This window comes from Zalophus californianus, chromosome 16 (assembly GCF_009762305.2).
Source record: "Zalophus californianus isolate mZalCal1 chromosome 16, mZalCal1.pri.v2, whole genome shotgun sequence".
NCBI classification, from domain to species: Eukaryota; Metazoa; Chordata; class Mammalia; order Carnivora; family Otariidae; genus Zalophus; species Zalophus californianus.
The window spans coordinates 45196949-45224630 of record NC_045610.1 but is presented as its reverse complement, the minus strand read 5'-3'; the positions used below and the strand labels follow the sequence as shown (position 1 = coordinate 45224630).

Here is a 27682-nt window from a genome sequence, read left to right as displayed (position 1 = left end):
GAGGCCAGCAGCTAGTAAGGGACACGGCTGGGGTGTCAACATGGCATTCAGGGACCTAAGTCCAAAGTTACTACACTGAGGTGGCCCCACTTACCCCCAATCAGCAGCCCTAAATCCTAGAAGACCACAGCTGAATGCGCCAGGAAAACTGTCAGTGAGAAGTATTGGTAAAGGCATAAAGTAAGTCTGCCAAGATGGAGGGGAGGGGCGCCTGGGGGGCTCAGTCGTTAGGCGTCTGCCTTCGGCTCAGGTCATGGTCCCAGGGTCCTGGGATCGAGCCCCGCATTGGGCTCCCTGCCCCGTGGGAAGCCTGCTTCTCCCTCTCCCACTCCCCCTGCTTGTGTTCCTGCTGTCGCTCTCTGTCAAATAAATAAAATCCTTTAAAAAAAAAAAAGATGGAGGGGAAAAGGAATTCTAAAATCATTCAAGACATTGAGAAGCACATGGCTGTCCTCTCCTCCTTCCAAAGCAAGTTCTTTATTGTCCAACCAATCAACAATTGTTTAATGAGGCCTAGCACTGTACTAGGTACACTGTACTAACCATAAATACAAAAGTGTAAGACACAGTCCCTGCCAATTTGAGGCATACAACCTAAATATTTCTCAGGAATTACTCCATGGTTAAAAACTAAATCTGGACTTGGATGCCAGTATTGCAATGAACATTCTTTCAAGTCAATATTTTAAAGAAAAACATTACACCCCACATGTATCATGGTATGAAACTTTTTCCTAGTAATATCAACTTCATTATCAATAAACAAGGTTTACTTTTGTTAAAATTCACCTTACATTCCCCTCCTCTGTAATTTGAATAAACATTTTTCTTGAAAAAGGAATTTTCAAAGGTGAAGTAGGGGAAGCACGTAGGTACACATTTGGCCAACAGCTGTTTGCGCAAACGAGCTCTAGGCTACCGTGTGAAACCGAGCTCATCCCCAGGCCTTTCTGTGAATATTTTGAAGACAACATAAAGCACGTCTCCACATAGGACATTATTGCCACCCAGAAAAGGGAGTCAGCACCGTGGAGAGCAGTCAGGATTAGACATTTTTCATAGCAAAATTTAGCACCAACTCAGGGGCAATAACAGGGGTTGCCGGGAATTTCATCTCCAAAATGAACCTCTCGATCCTCTCTCACTCTCAGAACTCAGTGTGTGGTTCTGGGAACAGAAACTAACCAAAACCGTAAGTCAAATGGAGACAACTGAACTTGGTGACGATTCCATCCCAGGAGTGAACCTCCTGCTTCGAGCATAGAACATTCAGCACAGAGCAGAGAAGTGGGAGCAGCAGTCTCAGGAGCCTGAAACCCGAGGTGGTGATACAAGGACACAAACACGACCTTCACCTCCCTTCCGACCCTCAGCTCGCTTCCGTAACCCGGCCCTTCACTTGACTGTGTGGCCCCAGTGAAGAGCCTTGGCCTCACACTGGGTTACTTACCCCAAATGGTCTCCATTTAGCTTATAAGAGGCAAACAGGGGAAGGAACTAGCATGAGGGAAGGCCTGGATGATTTTCTAGTGTCAACGGAGTCTTGATACTCTAATGAAAAAGATCTCGAGTTCCTTTAAATAAAGCACATTAAACCAGGAAGAACATAACTTAAGGGAAAAGTTCAAAGCTGAACTTCAACCCTGCGGCAAGCAGGTGCCTTTTTTTCTTGAGGATCGTTTGCTTTAAAGCACTGAAAAGTGAGTTGCTAGCTCCGGCAGTGATGGGGAAGAATGACAGGCCCTTCCTCTTTTACAAAAGGCCACCAAAGTCCAACAGGACCCCAGGCAGGCAGCCACCAGACCCAGGACGGCACAGCTCCACTCGGGCCCCATGCCAGCTCTCCTCCTCCCGCCCACCCCCAGAGCCTCTAGGAAGGTCGTGCGCTAGGAAAGCCCTATGGACCCCTCCATCACCTCCTAAGCTGACCCTTAATCCTGAAATGGAAGGTAGCATTTTAAAATGTAACACTGGTTTTTCTTCAAATGTAAGCCTGGTTTTCTTCTAGCACGTCTAAGGCACGGTGTGAGAACGCTGCTCCCACTCCCAGCCACACACCCATCCTCGGCTCCTCACACGCACACACGCACACAGAAGAGGCCAGCTGACTTTGCCACAATGCACAGGGAATGGAGCGCTTCCGATCACTTCTGCGTTTTGAGCTGGTTGGAGAGCCAGTCCAGGCCTTCGTAAAGCCCATCTCCACTGGTGGCACAAGTGGCCTGAATGTACCAGTTTCTCTGGCGGAGGGAATGTAAGCCGAGCTTGTCTGTTATTTCTGCTGCGTTCATGGCATTGGGAAGATCCTTGAAAAAGCAAATTCAAAAAAAAAAAAAGTCAGTTTATAATGATGCATTTGTGTAATGAAATATGCTCTTCTCCCAAAACTTTAGTCACAGTCTTAGCTCAGCTGATCCTCAATTTCTCTCTCTCCCTCTGACCTCCCAATTCCACATCGGGAAAACCCACTGGCTCTGCCATCAAAACAGACGCAGGATCTGACCACTTCTTGCCACCTCCACAGCTACCCACCCGATCCCACCACCATTTCTAACTTGGGGTACTGACAAAACTTCTGAACTGGTCTCCTTGCTCCTGTGCTTGTTCCCCTCAGGTCTATGCTCAAGCCAGTGAAAGTCAGAGCAAGTCATTCTTTCAAAACCCTGTAGCGGATCCATCTCTCTCAGGGGAAGAACTGGAGTCCTCCCAGTGGTCTGCAAGGCCTTCAGGACCCGAGCTCCCAGGACCCCTCCCTAATTGTCCTGCTTCATCTTTTCAAATGCAGCACTCACCACACGTTACTGTATTATAAAACTGACTTATTTGCTATGTTGATGACTTATTATTTGTCTCCAACTAGAACGCAAGCTTTACAAGAGCAGGAATTTCTATCTTGTCCTCTGATAAATTCCAAGTTCCTAGAACCGTGCCTGGCACACACTAAGGTAGATCTAGAGATATTGATATGGAATGACATCAAAATATGCTAAGTGAAAAAGCAGGTGGATCTCCAGAACGTAAATATGAATACAATCATATAACTGCTTACACAGAGAAAGTTGTCTCTCTGAAAAAAGAAGAAATTTAACATTATTTTACCCTGAAGAGCGAGGCAAGAATATTTCACTTGGTATTCTAAACTGCCGCCAGATTTACACCATGAGCATGTTCTGCTTTTATAATTAAAAAGAACAAGTGTCATTATCTTTTTGAAAGTCCATTATGTTCACGAGTGAAATTCAGGACTGGCATCGAACCTAACAGTAGGGTAAAGACTGAGCGAATGACGGTCCAGCCACCCATTTAAAATCATGTTTACAGGGGCGCCTGGGTAGCTCATTCGGTCCCGATCAGCTTAGGTCTTGATCTCAAAACAGGGTCATGAGTTCAAGCCCTGCATTTGGCTCATGCTGGGTGTGGAGCCTATTTAAAATATAATTAAAATAAAATAAAATAAAATAAAATAAAATAAAATAAAATAAAATAAAATAAAAAATAAATAAAATAAAATAAAATAAAATAAAATAATAAAATAATAAAATAAAATAAAATATAAAATAAAACAAAACAAAATAAAATAAAATAAAATAAAATAAAATAAAATAAAATAAAATAAAATATAAAACAAAATCATGTTTACAAAGAGCTGGAGGGCAAGAGAAAATGCCTTCGATAAATCTGAAGTGACAAAACAGGATGCAGCCCTGTCAGAAGAGCATGAGCTCAATCGCATAACGAATGTATTCATGAAGGAAAACACATCACTACCTGATTGAAATCATCTCAGGCCTGGTACATTCCACGATGCTACCTTCTTTTCCAAGCTTCATTCCTCTTTGAATCCCAAGACGGGACAGCTCTACACTTGGCCTTCCTCCCACTCTTCCTTTACTGCTTTACACTACATTTATGTAAAAGCCCCTTCTCTTCCTTGACAATAGACCCTATATGATGCAACCATCTCTGCCCTCGCTGTCCCCCCACCCCCCCGGCCCTCTGTTCCAGCTGTGCTGGCTGCCGTGCTTTTCCTAGCCCCACTCGGCTCCCTTCCTGCTGGCCTTCAGGTCTGCTCCGATGTCATCTTATCATGGAGGCATTCTGGCCCTTTCCCACATCCAGCCTGCCCCCTTCCTCTGCTTACCTTCTTCTACCACACTTCCAGCAGACACATTACATATTACTTACTTGACTGACTCTCCTGCCACTAGAATGGAAACTCCATGAACACAGGGATTTTTGTCTGTCTTGCTGCTCACTGCTATGTCACCAATACCTAAAACAATGCCTGGATCTTAGCAGATGCTCAATTCATATTTGTTGAGTGAATGAACAGAAGACATAAGCTAAAAAGGAGGTGGAGGGGGGTGCTTGGCTGGCTTAGTCGGTAGGACATGCTACTCTTGATCTCGGGGTTGTGAGTTCAAGCCCCACGTTGGGCCTAGAACTTACTTAAAAAAAAAAAAAAAAAAGGAGGTGGAGGGAAAGGTTATGGTAGGGGCTAGAGAGAGGGAGGCAGACATCTAATTTAAATATCTGTATTTTTAAGTGAACGTCTGGCAGCAATTTCGGTCCCAGTACTCAGAAAGCCAATAATATACCTGTTTATTTACAAACACCAATAAGACTGCATCTCTGAGCTCATCTTCTGCTAACATTCTCGTTAATTCTTCTCGGGCTTCATTGACTCGCTCTCTATCATTACTGTCGACCACAAAAATCAGACCTGGAAAGAAATCACAAGCATGTTGGTGATCCGAATCTGGAAAGGGCAAGAGGTTTCTGCATCCTTACAGCTTCTCCCGACTTACGCGTATGGTTTCACTGAAAGCAATCAGCTGAGGAAGGACATGTACTCTCCAGAGTTAAGAGAGCCTGCCGCGCACACAGTGCACCAGCTTATCTTCAGAAGCATCCAGGCCTTCCCCAGGTTCATGCTTAATCACTTCACTTCTACATCCTGTTTACATAACGAAGTCCCAATAAAAACCAGGGACATCAAAGTTCAGATAAGCATCCCTGGTTGGCAACACCCTGCAGAAGTCATGCATCAGGGTGCTGGAGGTGGTGCGTCCTGATGCCACAGGGAAAGGACAATGTTCTGGGAACCCCCCCACATTTTCAGCAGGTGTCTGAAGGGAGGGAGTCTTGTGCCCCTAACCTGTGAAGTCTGGCCCAACTCCAGGAAGCTGGTGTCAGGAAAGCTTTGCAGAACCCCATACTAGACAGCATCGGAGAAATCCCCAGGAAGCAAGAGTCTAAGCCAAGCCAGCTGCCCCCCTGCACAGAAATGGCTGCTATCACACTGGCTGGAGGGAGCGGTGGGGCAAGACGATCTCCAGAGCATTCCACAGGGGGAAATCCAACATACACACAAATACAGAACAAGGAAGACCCTCTCAGCAGTAGTCCCTGAGGCAATAATGATAGTAAGAATCTGGTGGTTAGCTGACAATAAGCCCTCTGTGCGACAAAAATGTGAAGCAGCTGCCAGAACTAATGTGCTCCTAGGCTGTATCAAGAGCAGTGATGGCAGCTCAGTTTCTAGGACATGAGCAAGAAAAGGCCTTTTCTCCATCATCCGACAATCAGAACACCCTGTGACTATTCCGTGGTCGCTGCTAGACCCCACACTCTAAAACACAGGCGAACTGGTAGGATTCAAAGAATGACTAGGATGGCCAAGGAACGAGATACCATGTCAGACGAAAAAGAACTGATATACTGGGGATATGTTATCGAGAGAAAAGACCCATTGGAAGGACTGACAGCTGTCTTTACATATCTAAAGAGCTATGCCATAAAGAGAGGTTCAACTTGTTTTATGTAGCTCTAATTGTACATTTACGCATTTCCCTAGCATTTCCCTACCTGCCGTCTGCCCCAGGGCTGACTGGTCACCCTCCCACTTCCTGGTGGGTTCAGCCAATAGGAAGAGCCCTGGCTGTACATTCGTATACTTTTCTATCTTTTGGAATTTTGAACCATATATATGTATGGCCATTTAACGAATTAAAATAACTGAACCTACAATCAAGGAGAAAAATCCTTCCATGTGAGAACTGGAAATGGACCATTTTATGCACTCTATATATCAACTAAGAAATCATATAAGCAGTTCAAATTTCAATCTATACAAGTGAGCCTAAGTGAACACACAGTTAAGTGTCTTAATGGAGAGCTAAAAGCTACCATTAAGTCTGTCATACTCAATACTGATGAAAAAATTTTAAATTAAGAAAGACCGCTTGACCTTTGAGAAGCTGGCAGGAGAAACAGGGGCAGCATCCAAGGCTACTTCTGGCTGAGATGTCTGAACCCACCACAGACAGCAAATCCATTCTTCAAACAGTCCCCATTTGCTAGTTTCAAAAAGAGTCTAACTGGCCCACCCCAGGGCCCTAAATCATAGCCAGGTGGCCGCCATCACAGCAAGTTACTGAAGTTCCATAAAATTGGGCTTGGTACGAATAGAAGACTGAAAACAAAAAGGCATTTCAACTTGGTGACTGAATGTGACTCTACATCGAGCAGGCAAAAGGACTCCTACCAGAGAATGAGGAAGTAAAACCTCTCAGAATTTGGGTTTGGTGATGGTTAATTCTCTGTGTCAACTTGACTGGGGCCACGGGGTGCCCAGACGTTTGGTCTAACGTTATTCTGGATGTGTCTGTGAGGGTGTTTCTAGCTGAAGTTAATAACATTTAAATCAGTAGACTGAGTAAAGCAGACTGTCTCTCCCAGCGTGGCGGGGGGGTGCTCTCCCATCCACTGAATGCCTGAAAAGAGCATAAGAGGAGTGAAGTCTCTGCCTGACCATCCTGGAGCTGGTCTTCTGCCCTTGGACTGGATCTTCCACCTTTGGCTCTCCCGGTTCCCCTGCTTGCCAAATGTAGATCCTGGGACTGCTCAGGCTCTGTAACCATGTGAGCCAATTCCTCATAATTAATCTGATAAACATATATATGTCTGTATATATATCTATCTATCTCTATCTCCATCCATCCTATTGGTTCTGTTTCCTCTGGAGAACCCAGACTAATGAAGGCTTCTGAGTGTCTACCTTCCAACCACAGAACTAAGCATTTTACAAAATCAGTCTCATTTAAGCCAAATGATCCAACACAGCAGGTACTACCTCCATTTTATAGATAAGGAAACAGAGAGAAAAGACAAACTTTCCCAAGGTTTCATAGCAGAGCTGTGGTTCAAACCCACGCTTTCTCATTTTATTAAGTAATAAGTAACTGCAACAGTCTGGCCAAAATGGCAAGTGCCAAGCCAAAATAAACAAACCCTCCGGGTATCTAAAGTACTATCTGCAGTGGACTGAAACACAAAGATAGAAAAATCTAAGAGTCATTATGGAAGTTGCTAGGGTATCAAGCTGTTCGTCTGAAGATCAATAAAAGGAAAGAATTAAGCACTTTTTCAGCCTTTGTTATATACACTGTATTTCAGAGAAACCAAGAATTTGAAGGAATTCTTTGTTTAGAAGAATTTCAGCTAACAAATACAGATGAAATGACAAGATCTAGAAAAATCACCGTTCTGTACCTCTGATGAAATAACAGATCTAGGTAATAGTGTTCCATGAATGCTAAAATCAGTACGTGAAAGGGAACTTTGTTTTGGGAGAATTAGGCTGATACCATCTGAACCCACTCAGCATCCCTAAAAGTGTGACGGCCAAACTTCTGTGTTAGGATGTGATACAAAAGGAATCCTTAGCACCACTTGTGAGGTATTCTTGCCGCCAAAATGAACCATAATCAAGCCTCTAGAACTACCATTTTACAAGATATCCCAAGACAAACAAGTAATACCACAGTAATCAGCGAAATCCAGAATGTGGGACAAACACCTAACAAAAACAATGGCACAGAAACAAAGTGTTGGGAGAGGATCTGTTGTAGACTGAGAGACTAAAGGGACAACAAAGAAATGCAATGTGTGAACTTTGGTTCCCGATGCAGACAAATCCAATGTGGAAAAGACATATTTGATACAACTGGAGAAACTCAATTAAGGACTGGGTACTTGGCATGAAAGAATTAATATTAATTTGGGGGGTGTGATAATGGCATGGAGATTATGTGCAGAAAAAAAGGCTTTATCAGTTTGAAATGAAAACTGAAGGATATAGATGTATGAGCAAAAGGCCTCATTTATCATGTCTGGGATTTGTTAGAACATACTCTGGGCAAAACGGTGGTAACTGTGGAAGCTGGGCTACGGGCACAAGGGGGTTCGTTATGTATCCTCTCTCTTTTTATTTGTTTTGAATTTTCTAACAAAAGTTTAAAAAAAAAGATAAATGCACTATTTTGAGGAAAAATCATCAAATCCAGAGACAAGAACCACAAACCGAACAAAGCGCTGAAACAATGATCTAAAATGTAAAGGGCCAGCTGGCGTGGGCACTGGGTCTGACGAGACAACCGAACACAAGTCTTCACTAGGAAATGCATGCGATGCAAACACCACCAGTTGTGGAATCTTCAAAATTAAGACTCCAAATAAGTTCTAAAGCAAGCGTGGAGACGCCATCTGGTTATGATTCTACAAGAAAATCAGGGTACAAAAACTAGGTGAACAGTTTATGGATATTTTGAGAGGCAATATTCTATAAGGTAGCATCGATCCAACACAAAATCCATGGAAAAAAACCTCAAGTAGATTGACGGGGGAGTGGACCCATTAAAACCCCACTTTTAAGAAACCAGTGATAAGGGGACGCCTGGGAGGCTCAGTCAGTTAAGCGTCTGCCTTCAGCTCAGGTCATGATCCCAGGGTCCTGGGATCAAGTCCCACATCAGGCTCCTTGCTCAGCAGGGACCCTGCTTCTCCCTCTGCCGGCTGTTCTCCCTGCTTATGCTCACTCTATCTGACAAATAAATAAAATATGTTTTAAAAAATAATAATAATAGATAAATAAAAACCCAGAAACTAGTGATAAGGAAATAAGGTAATGATCTGGTATACACGTGTTGATTCATGCACTTCTAGAATAGCAGGGCAGCAGGGAGGGACCGTGGCCACACAAGATGCTGGTATGTGGGGTTCCAGCCATGCTTGTTCATCCCTTTCTCACCAGTGGCATGATTTTTAGATATTCTCAATGAGTTTAAAAGAGTTTACTGAACTCAAATTCTCCAAAACCTGGTACTTAGTCTGAGGCACATACAGCTCTCCATTAACCAAAAGATAAAATTCATCAGGATAGCCATTTTTTAACTAGTCTGCATTAAGAGCAGTTTTCTATGTAGGGCATTAATGCCCAAGTACTTTTTCTAGGAAGGCAGGGACCATTTTCCAAAAAGAAACCTCCCCAGTAAGTGTAAGTGGGTCATCAGAAGAGAAGGAATGACTGACAGTCCAAATAAAGCAGAACACAAAGTTCTGCTTCAAGCATCCATCTTTAGACACATTTAATACAAATGGGTCCGAGGCCATAGACTGGACAATCTTTACCTTGGGTGTTCTGGAAATAATGTCGCCACAAAGGTCTGATTTTGTCCTGGCCACCAACATCCCAGACCGTGAAGCTGATATTTTTATATTCTACTGTTTCCACATTGAAGCCTAAATTGGGAAGATGAAGAAAATTTTTAATGAAGGCTTGTTGAACAATTCAAATGAATTTCAGCTAATATTTGGACGCTACTTTTAATTTACAAAGCAACTTGATAGTCAAAGATCTTTAGCTCACAGGGGGCACCTGGCTGGCTCAGACTCATCAAGAGTTGCATCTCAACTCATTGAGATGCAACTCTTGATCTCGGGGTCTTGAGTTCAAGCCCCACATTGCACTTACTTAAAAAAGAAAAAGAAAAAAAGATCTATAGCTTACAAAAAGACTCTATTAGTCAGCTCTGCTGTTCCATTCATCAGCACCCGTGTCTCCAACCTTCTCTACTCTCTCCAACTTCACACGTCCCCTCTTTCTCCCAGCAGATCTTACAGCGTACTTCAGAGCAAACAGAAGCCATTAATGAGACTGACTCCCACCTCCCACCACACAGCGTAGAAACCGACCCATACTTTTTTCTCTCCCTCTTAGAAGAGAAGGGGGCATCTATCCAATGCCGATTCCATCCACCCATACAGTCTGGAACTCTCCGAAGTCTCCAACCTGTTCTTCTCAGCATGCTTAAGTCTTTACATCTTTCAAAAAAGCCCTTCCTTGACTCCACATCTTCCACCTGCTATCACCCTCTATTTTCCCTATCAGAGCCAAACTTCTCTAAGAAGCTTAGTTACATTCACTGCACCCACTGTGTCACCTCTCACCCAAGAACACCTTCTGCTTCACCATGTTACATAGCTGGCCTTACCAAGGTGAGCAACGATCACCATGTCAATAAATCCAACAGATGCTCTTCAGTTCTTGCATAATTTGATTTTATATCTGACACTACTGCTCACTCCCTTCTTGAAACTCTTCCCTGGTTTCCCATTTTCATTGTATTTCTATGGCTGAACCTTCTTGGTCTACTCAGTGAGCTCAACCACATTTGATTGATCCTTAAGTGATGGAGTTCCTATGATTCTGTCCTGCCCCATTCATTCTCCTCTTTCCACAGCCCCAAGAGGTAATCTCATTCACTCATGGGGCTTCATTACCACCTTTCTGCTAACAACTCTCAAATTTACATTATCCCATCCCAGATCTCCTAAGCTTCAGGCTCATAATCTAACCTCTATCCAACATCTTTGATTAGATGTCTGAAAGGCTCCAATGAGGCATTATGTCAAAACTGAACATAAGATCCCCACCCCTCTAGGGATGCCTGGGTGGCTCAGTTGGTTGAATGCCTGACTCTTGATCTCAGCTCAGGTTTTGATCTCAGGGTCATGGGTTCAAGCCCCCCATTTTGCTCCAAGCAGGGAAAGGAGCTACTTAAAAACAAACAAACAAAGATCCCCGCCCCTCTAAGCTGCTCCTCTCTAGTTGCTCCTGTACTGACTTCATCCCACAAGCTGGGAATCTGGGCAGCAACCCTGACACTCCCAACACTCTCACCCCTAAACATCTCATTTTCAAATCTTATCAATTCAACCTCCTAAATATCTAATAGTCACCCGAACCCAAGAGACAGTAGCCTCAATTACTGAAGCGACCTAACTAATCTATCTGCAGCTACTCGTCCTCTCTCCGTCCACTTACCATTTTCCAGCCAAAACTCTCAAAACACATTATGTGGCCATATCACTTCCCTACACATTTATGCTTGACTGAAATATTTAAAATAGGGGAAAAAAACTAATCTCTCCTTGGCTTCCCACACCCAAATCCCAAACGTGACCGTCAAGGTCCACCACAACCTGGGCCTGCTCACTTTCCATATCTCACTTTGAGTCATGCCTTGTTTTAGTGAGGGGCACTCACTACGTTGCAGCAATCTCAATTCTTGCTAAATAAATGTATAAATTCAATGCCATTCTAATCCTAAAGTGATGAGGGAAGGGAGGTAGGGTAGGAAATTAGCAAAATGATCTTAAATGTAACCTGGAAAAATAAGCAAGTAAACATAACCAGGAACTCTCTGAAAACAGATAAATTATTTTTAAAGATATTATCAAAACTCAGTTAATACGTGAAATAATTAAGTTCAAATGACTACAACAGGGAGTTGCCCAGAAAAACACACACACCCCCATGAAAACTTAGTATATGATAAAGAAGGCATTTATTTTTTTTTTAAAGATTTTATTTATTTGACAGAGAGAGACACAGCGAGAGAGGGAACACAAGCAGGGGGAGGGGGAGAGGGAGAAGCAGGCTTCCCCGCGGAGCAGGGAGCCCGATGCGGGGCTCGATCCCAGGACCCCGGGACGATGACCTGAGCCGAAGGCAGACACCCAACGCCTGAGCCACCCAGGCGCCCCGATAAAGAAGGCATTTAATATCAGCATGGATGGGGCACCTGGGTGGCTCAGTCAGAAGAGCATGCGACTCTTTATCTCGGGGTCTTGGGTTCAAGCTCTACGTTAAGTGTAAAGATTACTTAAATAAATAAAAAACTTGGGGCGCCTGGGTGGCTCAGTCGTTAAGCGTCTGCCTTCGGCTCAGGTCATGTAGGATCGAGCCCCGCATCGGGCTCCCCGCTCCGCGTGGGAAGCCTGCTTCTCCCTCTCCCACTCCCCCTGCTTGTGTTCCCTCTCTCGCTGTGTCTCTCTCTGTCAAATCAATAAATCAATAAAATCTTTAAAAAATAAATAACTTTAAAAAATTTTTTTAAATAAAATTAAATTAAGTACAATTAAAAAGTCAGCTCCTCAATCACACCAGCCACATTTCAAGTGTTCAACAGCCACTTGTGGCTACAGCTACCATCCTGGACCAGCATGGACACAGAACACTTCTATCACTGCAGAACGTTCTATCGTACAACACTGGCCTACTCATTTGAAAAATATAAATCCCTACCTTACTCATAACAGAAAAATAAACCTCAAATAAATAAAATATTTCAATGTTTTTTAAAATAAAAATAACACAGAAATACTGGTGAATACTTTTATGACCTTGGAGTGAGGAAGACCTATCTAAAAGTGATACCAAAGCTAAAAAAAAAAAATTTGGGGGGCGCCTGGGTGGCTCAGTTGGTTAAGCGACTGCCTTCGGCTCAGGTCATGATCCTGGAGTCCCGGATCGAGCCCTGCATCGGGCTCCCTGCTCAGCAGGGAGTCTGCTTCTCCCTCTGACCCTCTTCCCTCTCATGCTCTCTATCTCTCTCTCTCTCAAATAAATAAAATCTTTAAAAAAAAAAAAATTTGGTGGGGTGCCTGGGTGCCTCAGTCAGTTAAAGTCAGTTAAGCATCTGCCTTTGGTTCAGGTCCTGACCTCAGGCTCATGGGCTTGAGCGCTGCATCAGGCTCCACACTTATCAGGGAGACTGTTAGTCCCTCTACCCCTCCACCCCCCACTTGTACATTCTCTCTCTCTCAAATAAATAAAATCTTAAAAAAAAAATTGGTAAATTTGACTACATAAAATTCTATATGGCAAAACACAGAAAAAAATGAGGTTGAAAGACAATTGACTAGAAAACTAACACATGACAAGAGTTGTTTCTGACCCATGATGTCCTTCTTCAAATTGTTAAGAGACATATAAACATGCCAACAAAAAGAAAAAGAACAGTAGAACCAAATTAAAATCAAGTCATAGACTGGAGTGCCTGGCTGGCTCAGTTGGTAGAGCACTCGACTCTTAATCTCAGGGTTGTGAGTTCAAGCCCCACATTGGGCATGGAGATTACTTAAAAAATAAATAAGGGCCACCCAGCGTGAGTTCAAGACCCACACTGGGCATGGAGACTACTTAAAAAATAAATAAATAAGGGGCACCCGTGTGGTTCAGTTGGTTAAGCGTCCGACTCTTGATTTCTGCTCAGGTCGTGATCTCAGGGTTGTGGGATTAAGCCTCACACCGGGCTCTGTGCTCAGAGGGGAGTCTGCTTAAGATTCTCTCTCCCCCTTTCGCTACTCCTCCCCTGTCATGAGCACACATGCTCTCTCTCAAATAAATAAGTAAAAGCTTAAAAACTAAATAAATAAAATTGAGTACAGAACAAATACAAATGGCCAACGGATGTTTGAATATATTCACTTACAGTAAAAGAAATCCCAATAAAAATCAGTGTTTTTTTTCCCTCCCCATCAGATTGGCAAATTCCCTGGAGATGAACACTTTTTAATAGTTGGTGACACAACCTTTTTGGAGAGAAGTTTGGCAATGTGTACCCACATTTTAAATGTACATAAGGGTTTTTTTTTAAGTAAATTCTGTGCCCAACGTGGGGCTTGAATTTACGACCCCGAGATCAAGAGTGACATGCTCTACGGACTGAGCCAGCCATGTGCCCCTAAGTGTACATTAGGTTTTTCTGTTTTGGTTTGGTTTATTTACTTATTTCTCAGAGAGAGAGAGAGAACAAGCAGGGGGATCGGCAGGCAGAGGGAGAAGCAGGCTCCCCGCTGAGCAGGGAGCCCGACGTGGGACTTAATCCCAGGACCCCAGGATCACGACCCGAGCGGAAGGCAGACGCTTAACCAACTGAGCCACCCAGGCATCCCTAAATGTACATTACTTTTAACAATTCTTCCTCCAGAAATTACTACAAGGAGTAAAGTTTGTGTTTGCAAAAAAAGAACCACTGTAAATAACTGAAACAACTGTCAATGGAAATTCATTAAAAATACAGTCATATAATGGAATACTATCCAGTTATTAAAATTTGATGTTGATGTTAATCTGTATCAGTTGTTATTTAAGCCCCGAAACTTAGGGACTTAGAATAATGAACCCAACAATTCTGTGGGTTTCTTGGGCTTCCCCCTGTAGTCACATCCAGCTATGGAGTCCCCTGAGCAGTGGACTGGCCCATCTCTCTCCAGGTGGTCTTTTCATTTTTGAGCATCCTCTTAGGGTGGTGGCAATGTTCCAAAAGTACAAGCCTCAAGGCACAAGCACTTATTCATTCAATCTTTGAATTACATTTACTGATGTTCCCTTGGCCAAAGCAAGCCATGTGGGCAAGCTCAGCAACACTGTAGAAGGGGATTGCACATGAGGGTGGACACTGAGGGGGATGATGCACTGGGGGCCATTAGTTTCACAATCTACAAGACTGGTATCCCATTCATTCACCAAATATTTACTGGACAGCTACTATGTGCCAGGCATTCTGCCAGGGGCTTGAGAACAATGGTGAAAATGACAGACATGGTTCCTGCCCTTATCTACACACCACTGGAAGGAAGAGAAGTGGGCAAGCAATGGCAAATGTGTTGAGAATTATTAAGAAGTTCCGGTTACTATGGAAACTTTTAACAGGGGAAAACCAGTCCAGGCTATCAGGAAAGGTGTCCCTGATAAATAACGTTTAAACTGAGACCAAAAGAATGAGCTGGTGTTAGCCACATAAAAGGGGAGGAAGTTAAGGAAAAAGGCAGGAAAGCATTCCACAGAGAGGAAATAATGTAGAAAGAGATCCAAACATACTGTTTAATGCAAAGTTTGAAAACAGAATGCATACGATTTTACAAAGATATTCACCAAAATCTTAACAGTAGTGTTTTTTAACACTTGTTTATGTTTTGCTGTATGTCTAACATTATGGAAGCATGAGTAATTTTTATAATTGGAGAAAACCAAGCAATTATGCTATTTTCATTTTGGACTAATAACATTTTTTAAATTGTGGGTGTGAACGTTTTCTCCAGCTGGTTTCCTCCTTCTCCAAATGTTGCAATCTCTGAAACTACTGCCCAAGTTGGAAGTTGATCATTTGGTTCCTGTGACTAATCCAACATTCTGAACACTACTGACTTCACATGTCATCCCATGGGGCCTATTCTCACTCAGGAGTTTGGATCTAGAGGCAGTTTTTAAGGCAAAGATTAAGTCCTATCAAACCTGCCTTTGCGAAATCCTCAAATGGCCCACAAAACACAGTGCTGGTTCGCAGGAATAACTCCACTGCCAGGTTCTCCTCTAGCACTAGAACAAAGCAGATTCTTCAGCTGGACACCAACTCAAGTAATTGGCTTGAGCCAGAGTGAAGGAAATCACACTGCATCTTTAAACCCTAGGAACATACTTCCTGTGGACATGCTTCCACTTAGAAAGGCCAGCTGGAAGGAAGATGGGCTGAAGAGGCAACAGCAGATTCCCAGCTCCCATCTCAGGCTTAGGCTGGGACACACACTAATTGAGTGGAATAGAGGGCATAACTGCCCTCCCTGGTTGTCTGTTTAAGCTTTTATTTTTAAGTAATCTCTACACCCGAAGTGGGGCTCAAACTCAAAACCCCGAGATCAAGAGTCGCAAGCTCTGGGGCACCTAGGCGGCTCAGTCAGTTAAGCATCGGAATCTTGGTTTCAGCTCAGGTCATGATCTTGGGGTCCTGAGATGCCCCACGTTAGGCTCCACGCTCAGTGTGAAGTTGGCTTGGGTTTCTCTCCCTTTCCCTCTGCTCTTCCCCCACAAAGCTAGCTCACTCTCGCTCTCTCTCTAGAATAAATAAATCTTAAAAAAAAGTCGCAAGCACTACCAACTGAGCCAGCCAGGGACCCCTGCGCCCTCCCTGTTTTAATCATTATCTTTCTTTTTTGCAAGCAGATAAGGTTAATTGTGCTTATCCTAAATGTGTCCCTCTGATTGCCCCATAAACCTAGCAATGGTCCTAGAGATGCCAGGGAGCAATTAGGAAATTCTGTATTACCTAGTTTGGGCCTCAAAAAGTTTACACTCTTGGGGCAGACAAGGTTTTCAGAAAGAGATATTCAATAATATAAAAGGCATGTAAATGTGTAACATACTAACTTGTAAACTGGTCTCGTCACAGGCCGTGAACATACCTATTGTAGGGATGGTAGTCACAATCTCTCCCAGTTTCAATTTATACAAGATGGTGGTTTTTCCAGCTGCATCCAAACCCACCATAAGAATCCGCATCTCTTTTTTCCCAAATAGACTTTTAAACAGTTTTTCAAAAACGTTCCCCATTGTGACTGAATTCTGTTACCTGAATGAAAAGAAAGGCAAGTCAAGTAATTGTTCTTCACAGAGATATAGAAACACCATACATAAACAAAAGGTTCTATTAGAGGTGACTCCTAGTAAAAAATTTAAACAATTTTAAGTATAATTCGGCCAAGAAAGAGTAGTGTGTCTTGTTTTCAAGGGAAATTCAACTAAGCCTTTTGATGCTTTGCCAGAAAATTCTTTTCCACTGCAGCATCCAAGTGGGTAAGTGGAAACACAGTCTCAATGCTACCACTATGGCAGCAGGCTTTAGTCAGTCTAAGTATGGAAGCAGTGCCAAGACAAATACACCTAAACTCTCTTGAAATGAGAACTAATGAAGCAGAGAACCAGTTTATTTAACGGGATGTGAAGCGAAGTCCTTGAGGCAGGTTAAATATCAGTATCTCTTTAGAAATTTAGTTGTTGCCTTTGGCTAGCAAACAGTATCAACACCCAGAAAAGAACCTAAAACAATTTCGGAGGGGAGGAAATACAGCATTGTGACACCACACTGCTAACAGAGAAACTGACTAGGGCAAGAGTTGAGGAGATCCCATAGCATCCAGTGTTGACCATCACCTGACTCTCAACCAATTTCTGTTAACTTTTTATTGAAATGTAATTTCCATACAGATAAAAACACACATGATAACCAAACAGTTCAATGAAATGTCATGAACCAATCAAAATGATGATTACCAGCAACCCAGATCTCCTTGTCTCCCATCCCAGTCATTACCTCCCAAAAGTCACTATATTGACCTCTAACAGCATAAGTGTTCAATATTTTAAAGAAAGGCAATAGTAACCGGCGCCTGGGTGGCTCAGTTGGTTAAGCGACTGCCTTCGACTCAGGTCATGATCCTGGAGTCCCAGGATCGAGTCCCGCATCAGGCTCCCTGCTCAGCGGGTCCCCCTCTCACGTGCTCTCTCTCATTCTCTCTCTCTCAAATAAATAAAATCTTTAAAAAAAAAAAAGGCAATAGTAAAGACAGACTAGCTTTGCAGAAATTTATTCTACAGTCTTTTAACACATCAGCCTATTTGAAGTGTGAGCCTGACATTCTAAAGACTTAAAAGTAGTCCTATGCCTGCACCTCTAACCAAGCTCCTGAAAGTCTACAAAGATTCTTCAAAAATAAAAAAAAGTCCTTGTTCCAAAGACTATGATTTTCCTTTCAAACTGCTAACCAGGGGTGCCTGAGTGGCTCAGTCGGTTATGTGCCAGACTCTTGATTTCAGCTCAGGTCATGATCTCAGGGTGGTGAGATCCAGCCTGTCATTGGGCTCTGCACTGGGCGTAGAGCCTGCTTAAGATTCCCTCTCCCCCTCCCCAAAATAAGTAAATAAAATAAACTGCTAGCCAAAGAAAAACTTTACTGCCTGGCAGAACAGAGGGAAAATGCAACAAGGACAGCCAACCTCTCATTCATCTGGACCCTAGTGATCTCAAAGGGGAGGTCACGAAATTCCAGAGGCCCCACATCTAAAATTCAACGGTTTCCCACGGTGGCTTAACATGGATGACGTCCAAGCATACACCATTCCATTCTACGACCAGAGAAAAGCAGAGCATTTGTCCCGTATATAAATGAAGTAAAAGTGAACTGCTACAACCAAAGAATGATGAATGTTTTAACCATTCAAAGTAGGTCGGCATGTAAAGTATATAAACGTCCGGAGCACTGCAGCAGTCAAAATCTTTTTGGGCAACAAAACTCGAGATGCCTTGTCTTTGTTTCCGAAAAAAGACAAAGCGCATAGATGAGAAAAACTATAAGGAACGTCCTAGAAGTGGAGGGGGGAATACTTCCCACTTAAGATGTCCTTTGAGGCCAATACTCCTGCTCGATTCCCCCTCCCAACTATACACAGTATATCACCGAGGTTTTTCCCTGCTGCTTCTCTTTTCCTCTTCTTCCCACTTATCTGCCAGAGGTGCCCAAATCCCGCTGAGCCTGTAGAGACCCTCTGGGGAAAAACGTCCCCGACCCTGGCGCCTCTTCGGCCCGCTCACTCTTCCCTGCCACAAGCACCAGCTATCCATCAGGGAGGAAAGGCGGCGAGACCCCCAGGGCACTAACGGGAGCGGGTGGCCAAGGGGGCGTGCGCGGCGGGCGAGCGGGCACGCGCGCCGGCTCCTCGGGAAGAGCCCGGAACGCCTTTTCTGCCCACCCGCCAAGCCGCTCCCCCTCGAGGTATCGGCCCTCGAGAGAGAGCGGAGGACCACGGGTGCACGCGCCAAGCTTCCCTGGACTCCCGACAGCGCCGGCCCCACAGAGGGTGAAGAAGAGGCAGGGGAGCCCAACCCCTTTCCGCAGGCCAACCGCCACTCTCTGGTTTCCCGCTCGCTGATGGTGCGGAAATCCAGCCAGGCCTTAAGTGCTGCCGCCCCTTCTCCCCAGCCCGCGACTCACCTGCCGCCGCACTAAGCACGGTTACCCACACCACTGCCTTTCGGATTTCGGCTCCCTCTGCAAAATGGCGACTGGCGCGGAGGCGGGAACCACAACCAACCAATCACCCACCGCCTCTTGGAGCTTTCGTACCAATGACCTCGAAGTTCCGTGAGTGACGACATGTCTGGCCAATGCAAAGGACAATTAGAGCCTGGTCGGAGGAGGCCCGCCCCTCGCGACCTAGGCGACGGCACGAAGCTCTGAAAATGCCGGGTTCATCTTCCAATGACAGCTCCCCGCGTCCCGGTGAGACACTTCCCATAACGCCCCGCCCCAATGCCGTACGCGACCAATCAGAAAAGTCAAAGGATTTCCGATTTGCTCCGCCAATCAACTCGGAAAAATCCCGGGGATTGACCAAATCCCGGGAGCTTTCGAACCAACCGGGTGGGGGCATATGGGCGGGGCCGAGTTCCTAGTGCTACTTAAGGAAATTTGCCGAGGTTGAGCTAAAAGTAGAAACTAGTTTGGGGCGGTGACCTGCGTGGGAAATACCCAGACGTTGACACAGAAGTTAGGCTTAAGGAAAGTTCTTACTCAGTCTGAAGCTAAATTGCAGCCCTGCCTTTTAGAGGCAGATTTTCAACAGTTGAGTAAGATACTAGCCACCTGCACTGTTCAGATGTCACAGTATCACAGCCCTCTGGATAACTCAGACCCCTTAAACTCGGTTAGCCAACTTGGTTAGGTTTAAAAAGGTAACCAACTCCTGTAAATAGTACTTGACATAATCAGAAAAATGAACACCGATTGAACACACCATGTGCCATGAACTATGTCAAAGACTTTACCTGCATGACCATAATGCCTTGTGAGTTAGAAACTATAATTTCCATTCTACAAAGAGGGAAAGTAAGCCGAACAGAGATAAAAGCTTAGGTCTTAATCTCTTTACCACATATTTTCTTTCCCAGTCACAGTGATTGTATATATGACAGTAAATATATAAGAGGTTTTTCTATGTGACTCCTTAAAAAATATTTTTCTGACTATAAAAAATTACACAAAGTCACTTTTTTAAAAAAAGATTTTATTTATGGGCGCCTGGGTGGCTCAGATGGTTGAGCGTCTGCCTTCGGCTCAGGTCGTGATCCCAGAGTCCTGGCATCGAGTCTCGCATCGGCCTCCCTGCTCCTTGGGAGCCTTCTTCTCCCTCTGCCTCTCTCTCTCTCTCTCCCCCACCGTCTCTCATGAATAAATAAATAAAATCTTTAAAAAAAAAGATTTTATTTATTTGAGGGAGAAAGAGAGAACGATCAGGAGGAGCTTCAGAGGGAAAAGGAGAAGCAGGCTCCCTGCTAAGCAGGGAGCAAGAGGTGGGACTCTATCCCAGGATTCCAGGGATGACCTGAGCTGAAGGCAGACGCTTAACGACTGAGCCACCGAGGTGCCCCTATAAAGTCACTTCTTAAAATACATGAAAAATGGCATTCCTCACCAGAGTGTGGACGAAAAAGAGGAGGGGGAAGAGAAAAAAAAATCACCCGTCATTCTATCATTTAGAGGCAATCACTGTTACAGTTCGGACTGTGAATACATAAAATTTTGGGTTTTTTCCAGTAAACATTTTAATTTGAGCTTTTTCCACATTACTTAGCATTTAAACATTTCTGAAAGCTGTGTGATATTCCATTATATGGATATACCCTGATTTATTTAATCATTTTCATGGAGTTCAACATTTAGATTGTTTTTAAGTTTTTCTATATGAATAATGTTGCAGTGAACTTTTTTTTTCCCCAGCATTCCTGGCTATTTTTTTTCCTCAGGAAAAACCCCAGAAGTGGACTCACCACCACCAAATTATTTTCTGAGTAGACTATGCAAATGTATATTCCCATCCCAAAATGTACATTTTCCCATTCACTTGGTAATGTACATTTGTACATTTCCCATTGCCAAGTGAAAACTGCTTACTTCATCATTTGGTAAGCTCTTTTTAATGTATTTTGTTTGCTAATTTGATAACCAAGAGAAAAAAGTATCTCATGTTGGTTTCATTTTAATTTCTTTGATTACTTGTTTGTCCCCAACAGTTTACTAGTATTTTTATTTCATCCACTACAAATGATCTATTCATGTCTTTCTGCTGACTTCCAAGTCAAAGATGCAAAACTGTTTTGCCTGTAATTATGAAGGCTGTTTAAATGGATTCATCATAACCTGAAAAAAGGATGAAATAGCAAGGAAAAGATTTTTCCTACCACTGTTTGTACCCTACAGAAGGAATGTTGGAGCTGATAATAATGGGGCTTTATCCCTCCACCTCGATGACCTGAGAATGTGCATTATTTTCCCAAGATCTGCATCATGATGCCTATGAATGAAACAAAGTCCCTGCCCACATGGCACTCAATTGTTAAAGGATTACAACCATATATAGATACACATATTCACACAGAGACATGTTTATATATACATATATACACACACATTTATGTTTTATATGTTTATATGTATGTTTTATACATACGTTTCATATGTATGTTTTTTAAGATGTTATTTTTTTAAGTAATCTCTACACCCACCATGGGGTTCGAACTCACAACCCCAAGATCAAGAGTCACATGCTCTTCCAACTGAGCCAGCCAGGCACCCATCATATATTTTTTAATAATAATATGCATGGGGAATGTATGGGAGAGGGGCTAGAAGAAAACAGGTCTAACTTACTAATGATTGTATTCAGGAGACAGAGTTGTGATTTTTTTTTCTTTAAGTGATTGAGAGAAAATACTAATTTCATAATGCAAAACTCACTTTTTAAAAAAAAACCAAAACCCACAATTAGGAAGAAGATTTAATTGAAATCATGGTAACTGTTCAGGGAAGTTTTATTAAGCTCAATTGTGGTGACTCGATAAATGAATTGCTTATGGTGATGTTGATGGAGTGGGGTTTTTTTCCTTAATAGAAAACATCTCTTGGGGTGCCTGAGTGGCTGTCGGTTAGGCATCCAACTCTTGGTTTCAGCTTAGGTCATCATCTCAGGGTCATGGGAGGAAACCCCGAGTCTCAGGCTCCTCACTCAGCAGGGAGTCAGCTGAAGATTCTCTCTCTCCCTCTCCCTCTGCCTCTCCCCACCGCCATGCACGCTCATATGCTCTCTCAAATAAATAAATAAATCTTAAAAAAAAGAGAGAGAAAAGAAAACATTTCTTGTCAATATAATGTTATTTGTACAGCATGGCAAGTAGAAAGTGCTCTGGGGAGAAACAGAGATCATTTAACCCTGAGAAACATCTCATTTGGAGATAGCTTTCTTTCTCTGAGTTAGACTTTAAAATCAGCTAATAGGGTTACTAGTATTATAGTACTCTTGGTAGTGGTAATTAGTATCTGTGTAACTGCTGCATCAGGTACTGACTGTGTTAGGTACTGTATGGTAATCATCTCATCTAATTCTCACATGAAAACATTTAAGTTTAGAGTGTCTAAGCATCACACAGTATACCCATACCACCCTCCCCCAAGTAAACTTATCCTTCTATTCTTTTTTTTTTTTAACTTAAGTTATATCTATGCCCAACATGGGGCCTGAACTCATGACCCCAAGATCAAGAATCGCATGCTCTACCGACTGAGCCAGCCAGGCACCCCTTTATCCCTCTATCCTGGTCACACTTCTGCTCAAGAGATGTCTTCTTCTCTAGGAGCCCTACTCTACATGTTCCTTGCCCTGGAAAAAGCCCTCCAGAAACCGTAGACACAACGTTCACTTTTTCTCAGAAGCCCTCCTGAGAACTATCGCAGATAACGAGTATTGTCATGACCAGTGAGCTGTGGTTTGTGGGCCTTTAGTGTCTTAAGATTTCAGGCAACTCAGCCTTTCCCAGGAGACTCTGACTTCCTTTTCACAAGATGCATAAAAGCTCATCAGACCAGTATCTGAATATTCCTTTCCAAAGAACTGCAAGCAGCTCTCTGGACCCACAATGTTAATATGCAGGGTTAGGCAGCCTGGCAAGCGCTTTGGGACTTGCACTAAAGGATCATCTGGTTTCCATAGCAACATTCATTCCTTTCCACGGAGGATTCTATCATCTCTCCTGCCCACTCAGACTTTGCAGAATGAATTGATTTTTGTGACTATAGGTGTTTGTCCTTGATCTTCCAAAGAGAAAAGACATATTCATCAAAACAAAAAACACAAAAACACCAACAATAAAAAACCTGACTGCAGCTAAAATGCTGCATTGCATCAGCCTGTCTTCCTTTCTTTAAAAAATTCCATACCCTTTCTCCATTTTGCTCCCTTCCCTAGCCTTATCCACTGTTTTGGGAAAATAGTTTTCTCCAACAGAAAACAAACAGATGGCGACTCCATTTTCCTAAAACTGGCTACCATGGGGCTGTAAAATGAGGTTTTGAACAAGGCTCCCTTAAGCCTGGGCTTAGGGCATGGGTGGCTGACCTGTGAGTTATGATTGGAGGGGCAAAGTAAGGATCATTATCCACATAAAGCTCCCTAGACAGATGTCACAATCTCTGAAATTCCACCAGTAGCAATTTGTTTCTTTAGGTTATGCGTTGCTCTTCCCAGCAATATTCTCTTAAATTGCATATTCTTCTGGGAAGTGTAATATATGAGGTTGCTAATGCTCAAAGAACTTGGGAAAGAGAGGAGGGGTTGCAGAGCGAAGGGTGTAAAAGGGGCTCTGGAGACCACTTTTATCTGCTCCACAATGACATCTTCTCCAAGAGGGGCGGTGCCGGTCCTTGTCACTCACATACACAGGACCACTGGAGGATGATTTCCAACATTTACAATGCAGTGGTGAATTCACTGCGTAGACCTGTTCCCTGAAACACCTGCATGCAGTCTTGCTGGAAGATGTTTGAAACCCACACCGCGAAGTGACTAAAACACCTCTCTGTTCCCAGCACCATTTGTTTAACCTAGAGTTTCCACAGACAAAAGGTAGTTTTCCTCTGGGTAAGGTGGCAAGAACCAAAAAGCTGTATTGCTTTGTTAAATAAACTAGACGACACTGGTTCAGTTTACGTGGGTTACTGTTGCCTTCACTCTTCAAAACACAGAAGAAATTTTTCCCCCAGTTAAATTCTTACCCAACTGTTACAAGCAAAATACCTCTGTAACCGGAAAGTTATTCAGCCCCATTCCAATGGAGCTCTTACTGATGTTTAGTGGGCCATAATTTGAACATAGAATTATATCCATGCAGTCTTCAAGTCTTTGAATCAGGCCTCCAGCTACAAATGTTGGTTACCCATCAGGGAGGAACAGGTGATTTTAAGTTTTACCTATGTAGAAGCCTGGAATCACTTTGTTGTCACTGACAGGAAGTTGAATGTATTAGACAGCGTTCTCCAGAGAAGCAGAATCAATAGGGTGTATTGTATAAATATCTGTATAAAATAAAAAGATTTATTTAAGGAATTAGCTCTTGCAATTGTGGAGGCGTCCAAAAATTTGATGAGGCAGGCTGGCAAGCTGGAGAGTCAAGAAAGATTTAGGGGTGCCTGGGTGGCTCAGTCATTAAGTGTCTGCCTTTGGCTCAGGTCATGATCCCAGGGTCCTGGGATCAAGCCCCGCATCAGGCTCCCTGCTCAGCGGGAAGCCTGCTTCTCCCTCTCCCACGCCCCCTGCTTGTGTTCCCTCTCTCACTCTCTCTCTGTCAAATAAATAAAAATCTTAAAAAAAAAAAAGATTTGCAGTTCCAATCCAAAGGCAGTGTGCTAGGAAACCAGGAAGATGTGATTTTGCAGATGAAGTCAGAAGGCAGTCTGCTGGAAAATTTCCTGTTGCTTCCAAGAGATCAGCCTTTTATTTAATTCAGGCCTTCAACTGATTAGATGAGGCCCACCCACATTATGGAGAGCATCTACTGGACTCAAAATCCATGGATTTTTTTTAATTTTTAAAAAAAAATTATTTTAATTTATTTATTTGACACAGAGAGACACAGCGAGAGAGGGAACAGAAGCACGGGGAGTGGGAGAGGGAGAAGCAGGCTTCCTGCTCTGATTGATGCGGGGCGCGATCCCAGGACCCCGGGATCATGACCTGAGCCGAACGCAGACGCTTAACGACTGAGCCACCAGGCGCCCCAAAATCCATGGATTTAAATGTAAATCTCTTTTTTAAAATTTTATTTTATTATGTTATGTTATTTTTTTTATTTATTTATTTTTATTTATTTATTTGAGAGAGAGAGAATGAGAGATAGAGAGCACGAGAGGGAAGAGGGTCAGAGGGAGAAGCAGACTCCCCGCCGAGCAGGGAGCCCAATGCGGGACTCGATCCCGGGACTCCAGGATCATGACCTGAGCTGAAGGCAGTCGCTTAACCAACTGAGCCACCCAGGCGCCCTTATTATGTTATGTTAATCACCATACATTACATCATTTGTTTTTGATATAGTGTTCCATGATTCATTGTTTGCATATAACACCCAGTGCTCCATGCAGTACGTGCCCTCTTTAATACCCATCACCAGGCTAACCCATCCCCCACCCTCCTCTGCTCTAGAACCCTCAGTTTGTTTCTCAGAGTCCATAGTCTCTCATGGTTCGTCTCCCCCTCCGATTACCCCCCCTTCATTTTTCCCTTCCTACTATCTTCTTCTTCTTCTTCTTTTTTTTTTTTAACATATAATGTATTATTTGTTTCAGAGGTACAGGTCTGGGATTCATCAGTAAATCTCGTCTAAAAATATCCTCATGGAAACATCCAGCATAATGTTTGACCAAGGATCTGGGCACTGTGACCCAGCCAAATTGACACATAAAATTAACCATCACACTGGGTCACACAGTGGCCGTGTTAACAAGAACTGATCTTAATCAAACCCTTACCACCACCACCCCCATTCCTCACTGTTATTTATCCTAGATACTGCTATATCTAACTCATTATTATGTCATGATCTTTTGTCCTTTCATTCAAGGTATCTAATACCCCTTTCCTCTCTGTCTCTATCCTTAGTCTCACCTCATCCACCTCCTGCCTCGCTAAAAAGCCTTGCAGCCCTTAGAAAATATGTTAGTCATTTACACGTCAGGATAAATTTAGGGTCGCCTGGCTGGCTCATTCAGTGGGGCTTGTGACTCTTGATCTTGGGGTTGTGAGTTTGAGCCCCATGTTGGGCATCGAGATTATTTTTTTATTTTTATTTTTTTTTAAAGATTTTTATTTATTTATTTGAGAGAGAGAGCACATGAGAGGGGGGAGGGTCAGAGGGAGAAGCAGACTCCCTGCTGAGCAGGGAGCCCAATGCGGGACTCGATCCAGGTACTCCAGGATCATGACCTGAGCCGAAGGCAGTCGCTTAACCAACTGAGCCACCCAGGCGCCCTCGAGATTACTTTAAAAGAATAGGGTAAATCTAAATCATTGTTAGCTGTCTTACCTACTTTCTCATTGCAAAAGAAAAGCATATTAAAAAGATTTCAGGATCAATGAAGAGCTGAGGGAGGTATTTTTTTGAGGAAGGGAAAGTAAAAGAAATTGACAAACAAATGAAGACAAAGAGGGACAGCCAGATTTTGGAGAATATGGAAACCAGATAAACTCCAGGGGTCTAGATAATTCATGGTCTTTTCAAGGTGTCACCATTGCAGTAAGTCAGCTCCCACTGTTTTTTATCTTCCTCAGGATAGTCAAGGTTGCACTTGCTTGGGAGAGAACCATCTCATTAATCGAGCTTGGGTTCTGTGCTCCCTCCTGGGCCAGGGGATGGCAGGGCACCTTGTCCGACAGTTTCCAAGCTGCATGAGCTGGAGGAACTGTGGCCAGAAAAAGGGGTGAGGATTTGGGGTAGCAAACTATTTATTCTCTATCGACCATCACTATCACTGTAAGAATTGCTCAAAGGTAATGCAGAAACAGCTCCACTATTTCTAAGATAACCTTGAATATCAGAGTAAGGCACAGATGGGAGGCACAGACACTGTGACAGCCTGGACCAATGTCTCAGAATCCTTCTGCTCCAGATGGATACTAAGCACCTTAAGGACAAGAGCTCATGTACACCTAGTTTTTTGGTAAATAGACCTGTAGGACTGTGTACGTGATGCTACTGAATTTATGCCACTTGTGAGATGCTACAAAGGTTGGCTTATCATGGGAATATGCGCTCTAAACAGACACATTGGAACCTCTCCAGCAAGCCTATCTTTCCTGGGTGGTAAGGAAGATTAGACATTTTCCCTTGCAATCTATTTTACCTAGTAAAAAATCAGTGGTGTAAATATATTCGCATTATTCTCTGCCCTAGAAAATAATGTCAGGTCATTGGACTGAGAACCAATATCATCTTCTGGATCTGTTTGGTAAATCTCTTTGATTTACAGATTCAAATTCAAAGTATCAAAAAAAATGTAAGACACAACCATTAAGCTCACCTAATTATACCTCTCACTTTGCGAACAAGGAACAAGGAAACCGGGGCTCATAGAGGTTGAGATAGGGCAAATGAGTAGGCAGAGCAAGAAAAGGGACAAGAACCTACACCTCCAGGCTCCCCAATTCATTCTCATTGTTTCGTAGCTTTTGCAAGTTAATAGATCAGAGTTCAATTAGTTGTTTTCCTGATAAACTCCGATCCACTGATTTAGTTAACATCTGATTTGTCCAATAAAGCAATGTGGTTCTCAGGCACAGCGTTAAGAGTTTATAAAACTGGCCTGATTTTGTTTCTTCTGTCCCTGGCCCGCCTTCAGG

The 27682-nt window shown here is 43.3% G+C and overlaps 2 protein-coding genes across 2 annotated transcripts in view; one reads left to right on the top strand and one right to left on the bottom strand.

Annotated features, from left to right (window-relative positions):
• Positions 1-457: 457 nt before the first annotated feature.
• Positions 458-19090, bottom strand: ARL17A (ADP ribosylation factor like GTPase 17A). The gene is made up of 5 exons (XM_027625140.1): positions 18955-19090; positions 16369-16535; positions 9472-9582; positions 4599-4723; positions 458-2306 (listed from the first exon to the last, which is right to left on the bottom strand). The coding sequence occupies exons 2-5, from the start codon at positions 16514-16516 to the stop codon at positions 2145-2147; spliced, it is 546 nt and encodes a 181-aa protein (XP_027480941.1). The 5' UTR covers positions 16517-16535; positions 18955-19090; the 3' UTR covers positions 458-2144.
• Positions 19091-19099: 9 nt separating this feature from the next.
• The window catches only part of NSF (N-ethylmaleimide sensitive factor, vesicle fusing ATPase), a 157631-nt gene continuing 149048 nt past the window's right edge, over positions 19100-27682 (top strand). Inside the window, exon 1 of the mRNA XM_027625136.2 lies at positions 19100-19242. Within this exon, the coding sequence (XP_027480937.2) occupies positions 19222-19242 (21 nt within the window). The 5' untranslated portion in view covers positions 19100-19221. The remainder of the gene's footprint in view (positions 19243-27682) is intronic.